Raw genomic sequence first — 8,292 nt, forward strand, 5'->3', positions numbered from 1 at the left:
GAACTGAATTTCATTTATTGAAAAACCTAAATAGAGCCATAGAACTCAAAGACAAAGAGATACAATAATTATTTTGAATAAAATTTCCGTTCACCAAGAAGCCTAAGATCTGCAAGTTTTCTTAAAGAGTCATTAGATTCTGGATGGAGAAAAGTTAAGTATAGCCTAAATAAATGACCAGTTATTAGATAACAGAACATTTCATAGGCTATAGTAAATTATATTTTAAATCAGCTGGAAAAACCATTTTGCTGAATAATTATTGATGTATGTCAACTTGCTTAATATTCAGTTCCCCTCAGCTCAAATTTTAATACTGATGCTTTTTCCATGCCTTGTTTCAGGATCTGCCTAGTTTAATGACCAGGGAAAGATAAGCAGACAAAGTAAAGGTTTGTGGTAAGCCAGACTTTTTCCCGTGTGTGCACAGACCACATGGTCTATGAACATGACAACCCCCACTTCCTGTTCTGGGGAGTCACACAGGTACGGGGTAGTATGTATATGTGCTGCCAGGCACTCAAAGACACTGAACTCTCAGCTTCAGGCAGAACTGAACACATTTGTGCAGGGAAATTTGTGCCTCATGCGGCTCTCCAGTCTGCTCTGGGTGCTCCTGGCCTTCACCTTCTCTGGTAGGGATGCTTTCGAATGTGGGTGCGAGTGTTCAGGGTGAAAGGCCTGCACACAGATGCGTGGAGCTTCACAGGGACTTGGGGAGGCAATGAGGATTGGAGAAAAGCAAGCATCTTAGGATTTAATTTTTTGTCTTTGAGTCCTAAATAACTCCTACACTATTTTATTCACTGCTTCATCTTTGTTTTCTGATTTTTTTCCCCACAGCATCTTGTGTGGCCCAGAAAGTTACTCAAAACCAGCCAGATATATCCAGCCAAGTGGGGCAATCAGTCACCCTGAACTGTCGGTATGAAACAAGCTGGAGCTATTACTACCTTGTTTGGTACAAGCAACTTCCCAGTGGACAGATGACTTACCTTATTCAACAGTATTCAGAATACAGCAATGCAAGGAGTGGCCGCTACTCTGTAAACTTCCAGAAAGCAGATAAATCCATCAGCCTCATCATTTCATCCTTACAGCTGAAAGATTCTGCAAAGTACTTCTGTGCTCTCTGTGATTCACAGTGCTTGAAGTAATAGGAAAAGCTGTACAAAAACCCAGAACTTGATAAGAGAGAGCTCCCCTGCTATAGGACCCCAGCTGAAATGCACACAGACCCCAGACAAGAAATGATAGTCCTGTGGTTGTTTAAGTTGTGGTCTGGATCAGAAGATTTAATTCTAGATAAAGGCTCCTTCTATGTAATTGGAAACAGGTGTCCAGAGTAACTTTCTACTAATGCATTCTCCTCTTGAATTTTTTTCTCCATATAATATACTGAATTGCTTTTCTTTTTTTTTTTCTTTTTTTCTTTTTAGTTTATTTCTAAGTCAACCATACAGAACATGCGTAAAGTTGTCTCGATTATCCCATAATACTTTAAACTGGCAGTTTTACTTCATCATAAACCTGGGTTTAGCTGTGTGGAGTCACCATCAAAACCATGTCCTTAGTCATTTCCTCTTAGACTTTGTGTCAGGGCACAATCAGAAAAGCAGAACCACGGGTGATGTGGAATAAGAGATAAGTTATAAGGACAAAATCTCAGGCAATGGCTAGAGCTGGTGGACAAGTCTGTACAAAGCTGTTGTTTTTATATCTGATGTTGAGCCTGAATTCACTTTAAGTGAGCTTAGAGTAACATTTGTAAAGGAAAGTTTGGTGAGGACGAAAGTATGGACAAACTGTGACACATAAAGTCGTACTTGAACTGTGAGGACACTTGGAACCCACAAAGACTTGTCTGTCTCACCTCCTTCAGTCTCACAATACTGGGTGACCTTAAAGAGAAGCGGCTGTCATTTGCCATCATGCTACACGCACACTTGGCCCAAGACAAAGAAGATGAGGAGGACATCTAACGGGAAGCGGAGGAGTTGTGAGTCACCAATAAGATGAGCTAGTTCATCAGCAGCAATGTGTAGAAAAAGCATTTGCCCAAATCCAGTAGTCTACCATGGTCCAAAACTAAGAAACACAGGAATAATGGAGAGTTTCCTCAACAGCTCTTAATATGTTTACTGGTAAAAGACTCTATATTTTTCCCTAAGGAAGGGAAGAAAGGGAGAATATCCACTTTAATCACTCTCCTTCAGCACAGTGCTGGATGATGTAGCCAGTGCTGTAAAGCAAGTAAATATATAAACAACCTTTAAGCCAGAAAGGCAGTCAAATTACCACTATTTTCTATCTATGTAGAAAATCTCAAAGAATATACCCTCCAAAACTCCTACAACTAGTACGTGGGTTCAGAAAGTCTCAGGATATACAAGGTAAACACAAAATCAAATGCATTTCTATATACTAGCAATAAACATGTGGATATCTAAATTAATAATATAATGCTGTTTACAATGGCTCAAGAAAGACCCTAAATCCTTAGGCATAAATCTAAGAAAACATGTACAGAACTTATACACAGAAAGCTACAAAACACTGCTACTTCCAAAAAATACAAATAGCCAATTATTCTATGATCCTAGAAAGACCAACTTTCCCCCCATGGAGCTGCATAGGCATCTTTAAAAGTGAAAGTGAAAGTTACTCAGTCATGTCCAACTCTTCACAACCCCATGGACTGTAGCCTGCCAGGCTCCTCTATCAATGGAACTTCCCAGGCAAGAATACTGGAGTGGGTTGCCATTCCCATCTCTAGGGGATCTTCCCAACTGAGGGGTATTTTCTACATGTACAAACGTGTGATGTGTAAATAAAAATAATCCACCTGGTTGGCAGGCAGACTCTTTACCACAGAGCCACCTGGGAAGCAAGGCTACTTCGTATAGATATAACAATTTTGTCTTTTATTTCATATAACTTTTTTACCTTTAATTGACCTAATTACCCAGCATCAAATCCAGAGCTAGGGTTAACTGGGTTAAGAAAAGTGTGAATACAGGTAATTAATTATGCTCTGAAATGGCCAGAACAGAGCTAGATACCTGTCAATATGAGAACAGATTCAATTCAACAGCCAAACAGACAGTACCAACCTCTTGTTTGTGGTTTTGAAAACACTATTTCACTGATCAGCCTTAGGAAATGGTCTTTCCTGATATTAGTGTCTGTAGGTGGCAAGGACTGGTCACCACTGAGTACCAGGCCATGATTTATGTTAGTTACCCCAGACCTCAGAAGTGAGGACACTTCTCATCTCCCTAAAATGATCTGTGATTTTTTTCTCCCAAATCAAAACAATTCTAGAGTTACTGAAGAGGAATCAAGAAGAGGACTTGCCTACCTTATGTTAAGTTAGTTCCCAAACATTTGATAAATGACATTTTAATTGCATTTTCTATTGCTTTTGCTAGAATCTAGAAATAAAATTAATTTTTGTGTTTGGTGACTGTATCAATTCACTAACATGTTCTAGTTCTTACAGTTTGTTTAGAGGTACTTTGTATTTTCTACATGTATAAACTTATGATCTATAAATTAAAATAGTTTTGCTTTTCCTTTTCAAACTTAATACATCTTATTTCCTTTCCTGGTTTGATCTCATGCCCTCCATTAAGACAGTGAATAGAAGTAGTGATAGTCTACCTGTCTTGTTTGTGATCCTATAGGGAATAACATTGACTTTGATATTGTCAATGATAATGTTTATTAGATTTGGGAATTTCTCTTTTATTTTTGGATTGTTGGGAGTATTCATCATACTTACTCCCATAACTCCCATCATACATACATACAGAAGAGACGTTACCCTTTCAGCAAATTCTCTTGATTATTTGAAAGTAAATTAAGTACATAATTTTGGTTTTCATCAAGCAAAGGAAGATAACCTCACCTCATATGGTCAAGATATAATCTTCTAAAATGAAAAATTCTGAAAAGAGGCAATAGGCTAGAAAACTTATTTTTAGATTCTCCATATATTTTTGGTTTTCAGTATTATATAAAATGACACTTTAAAGTGTTTTGTACAATCTTCTAAAAAATAAAGTCAAAGAAACCAACAAACAAAATGTTCATGCTAGTTTTCTTCTGCCTTTTGCTAATGTAATAAAATAATATATTCTTACATAGCTTAAATGTATTCATTTTCATTTGTTCCTATATTTTCAGTAGTAGTGGGTGTTGACTTATGTGCGCATGTGATCCACCAAAAAGAGACTCCCAAAGAATATCTGTGACTATTTGTTAAATGAATGAAGCATGATTACCACGATATTTATTTACATATCATTAGTTACATTTTCCTCCATCCTAGAGTTGGGATGTTTTTAATCTGTTCTTGAATTTTCACCACAAATATAACCCTCTATTTATCCTGTTGGAGTCTTTTGTTTACTTTGACTTCCATAGGATTGAAAGATGGCTTTTAGAATAATTTCAAGAGTTTCTCAGCATAATTTGTTTCATTAAGTTCATGAATAACAACTCATCTACTCATTCAGAAAACAGATAACTCTTAAGTGCTTTATCTGTAGCAACCTCTCTTTATAAACATTCTGTTCAGTGCAGTTCAGTCACTCAGTCATGTCCAACTCTTTGCGATCCCATGAATCACAGCACGCCAGGCCTCCCTGTCCATCACTATTTCCCAGAGTTCACTCAAACTCACATCCATCGAGTTGGTGATGCCATCCAGCCATCTCATCCTCTGTCTTCCCCTTTTCCTCCTGCCCCCAATCCCTCCCAGCATCAGAGTCTTTTCCAATGAGTCAACTCTTCTCTTGAGGTGGCCAAAGTACTAGAGTTTCAGCTTTAGCATCATTCCTTCCAAAGAACACCCAGGGCTGATCTCCTTTAGAATGGACTGGTTGGATCTCCTTGCAGTCCAAGGGACTCTCAAGAGTCTTCTCCAAAACCACAGTTCAAAAGCATCAATTCTTTAGTGCTCACCTTTCTGCACAGTCCAACTCTCGCATCCATACATGACCACAGGAAAAACCATAGCCTTAACTAGATGGACCTTTGTTGGCAAAGTAATGTCTCTGCTTTTCAATATGCTATCTAGGATGGTCATGACTTTCCTTCAAAGGAGAAAGCGTCTTTTAATTTCATGGCTGCAGTCGCCATCTGCAGTAATTTTGGAGCCCCCGAAAATAAAGTCTGACACTGTTTCCACTATTTCCCCATCTATTTCCCATGAAGTGATGGGACCAGATGCCATGATCTTCGTTATCTGAATGTTGAGCTTTAAGCCAACTTTTCCCCTCTCCTCTTTCACTTTCATCAAGAGGCTTTTTAGTTCCTCTTCACTTTCTGCCATAAAGGTGGTGTCATCTGCATATCTGAGGTTATTGATATTTCTCCCAGCAATCTTGATTCTAGCTTGTGTTTCTTCTAGCCCAGCATTTCTCACGATGTGCTCTGCATATAAGTTAAATAAGCAGGGTGACAATATACAGCCTTGATATACTCCTTTTCCTATTTGGAACCAGTCTGTTGTTCCATGTCCAGTTCTAAGTGTTGCTTCCTGACCTGCATATAGGTTTCTCAAGAGGCAGGTCAGGTGGTCTGGTATTCCCATCTCTTTTAGAATTTTCCACAGTTTATTGTGATCCACACAGTCAAAGGCTTTGGCATAGTCAATAAAGCAGAAATAGATGTTTTTCTGGAACTCTCTTGCTTTTTCCATGATCCAGCAGATGTTGGCAATTTGATCTCTTATTCCTCTGCCATTTCTAAAACCAGCTTGAACATCAGGGAGTTCATGGTTCACATATTGCTGAAGCCTGGCTTGGAGAATTTTGAGCATTACTTTACTAGCGTGTGAGATGAGTGCAATTGTGCGGTAGTTTGAGCATTCTTTGGCATTGCCTTTCTTTGGGATTGGAATGAAAACTGACCTTTTCCAGTCCTGTGGCCACTGCTGGGTTTTCCAAATTTGCGGGCATATTGAGTGCAGCACTTTCACAGCATCATCTTTCAGGATTTGAAAGAGCTCAACTGGAATTCCATCATCTCCACTAGCTTTGTTCATAGTGATGCTTTCTAACGCTCACTTGACTTCACATTCCAGGATGTCTGGTTCCGGATGAGTGATCATACCATCATGATTATCTTGGTTTATCTTATAAACATTGAATAACCATAAAATATGGGAAGGTTAAAGACAAAAGGAAAACTACAAAGAAGCCGACAACTGAGGATCATAATGGGGTATGACAAAATAAAGGAGCCAAAAATAATTAAAATCTTCTGTGGAGCGTATAGAACACAGAAAACACAGCCGAGTACAGAGGCAGTGCAGCTGCGATGGGTGTGTTCTCAGTCGCGTCCAGCTCTCGGGACACCATGGACTGTAGCCCACCAGGCTCCTCTGTCCATGGATTTACCCAGGCAAGAATACTGGAGTGGGTAGCTATTTCCTTTACCAGAGGATATTCCTGATCCAGGGATCGAACCCCATTGCCTACATTGCAGGTGGATTCTTTACCGGCTGAGCCACCAGGGATATTTACCTTTCAATATGTGGAACTTTTCAAAAGGTTGAGTTCTGGTGGGAGGTTAGCTCTGCAGTTCATTTATTCAGTCTCAAGAGGGGGCTGCTTCATTTGGAAACAGTGGTCCTTTCTGGCTATAAAGGAAAGGAAACAAGTTTTCCATCGATGTTCCACAGAAAAGTGAAGAAAAATGAGATTTTCATTGTCTTTAGATAAACTGATTTTATAATCCTTTGTTGAGTGCGTGTGGTCAAGGATTCAGGGAGTCATAGCCTTATAGCCTTAACCTTTTCCATGTACCTCCCTAAACATTGCTTTCCCATTTCCCACCCCTGGTTAACTCTTCCTTTCCCTATTCCTTACGCTCTTTCTCTTCACTCCTCTTTTCTGCCAGGATCACCCACCTCCACCCTTGTCCTCCCCAGATAGTTTGCTTTCCCTTCTGTCTTTTCTGTCTCAGCATCCTTGGTGTCTCTCTGTCTCAGCATCTTTGGTGCAGAGCACCTACAAACACGGGCACAGAGGGCATAAGGATTAAGGACCGTTGTTCAAGGAGGATGAGGAGAATACCGTCCGTGTCATCAGTTACTATTTCAAGAACAGATGTATTGAGAAATGTTTGCCTACATGGAGACAGAAGCATGATTCCAAGGACATTTTCAGGATGCTGAGCTCCAATGTCCAAGCCCAAGATGTTTAGCTTTTTGTCTCAATGTTACTAATATTTCCTGTCCCTCAGAACAACCGCAGCCTACTTTGAAATCTCACATACATTTACTAGAACATGGATGGGAATTTTCATCTCTTTACAATATAGAGCTCAGTAAAGCATTCTGGAATTAAACATTTTCCACAAGCTTCAAGGAGCATCAGAAAATTTCTTTGAAGAAGAAATGATAGGACACAGGTTCTGGAAAGACACACCATTGTGCCTGGTGTTCCTTTACCAGAGCCAGACTTTAAACTTCACAAAAATATCAGTCAGTACCCTGTGAGTTGGGAATGTCTCGCCTTCTTTGGGGGACATGATTAAAACAGGGCAGGAAAACCTAAACAAGGAACTGCTTGATCATTGGCTGACAGATCCTGGCGACAACACACTGCAACGGACACCTGCACTGGTTGTAAGTCTCTAACAGCAGCAGTTGCTTCTGTTCTCTGGAAACAAGCCCAGGAGCAGACACAAGTGTGAGCTCTGAGCCCACAGTCCTGGTTTGTCCTTGAAATATGAGGCTGGTGATTGGAGTAACTGTTTTTCTGACCTTGGGTAAGTGTTCTACATCTACAAGGGATGAGTTTGAGGCCAAGGATCCGTAAGGGTCATTTGATCTCTGCTCCTCTCCCTGTGTTTTGTTCAGCATTATAGCAATGGAATTGAGAATAGATCTATGTACTCTAGGAATTACAGACTTCTACATGACAGGTTAATTCATAGCCATGATCCAGAAGAGACCTCAGCAGTAAGCAGGTTGGAAGAACTCTCTGGGGTTATTGAGCCAAGAACCCCGGGATAAAGCCTATAGACTTCTCAGATTCTTGCCATGTGTCTTTGGTCCCTATATAATAAGCACCAATAATATTTCTCAGGACATAGATAACACTGGAGTCGGGGGTAGGTCCAGACAGTTTGGGGAGTGTTGTGTCCTTGATCCACAGAATTACACTGATTTGTTGTCAGGGGATAATTTTTTTTCTTGATCCTTTAGGGACTGTGATTGATGCTAAGACCACTCAGCCCAGCTCCATGGATTGTGCTGAAGAAGAGGATGTAACCCTG

General features: G+C 40.0%; 1 gene segment (V, D, J or C); it reads left to right on the top strand.

Annotated features, from left to right (window-relative positions):
• Positions 1–586: 586 nt before the first annotated feature.
• Positions 587–1,157, top strand: LOC138097037 (T cell receptor delta variable 1-like). The segment is given in 2 exon segments: positions 587–635; positions 844–1,157. Coding segments are annotated over 2 exon segments (363 nt in total).
• The last annotated feature ends 7,135 nt before the right edge of the window (positions 1,158–8,292 follow it).

Source organism: Capricornis sumatraensis, chromosome 2, assembly GCF_032405125.1.
Source record: "Capricornis sumatraensis isolate serow.1 chromosome 2, serow.2, whole genome shotgun sequence".
NCBI lineage: Eukaryota > Metazoa > Chordata > Mammalia > Artiodactyla > Bovidae > Capricornis > Capricornis sumatraensis.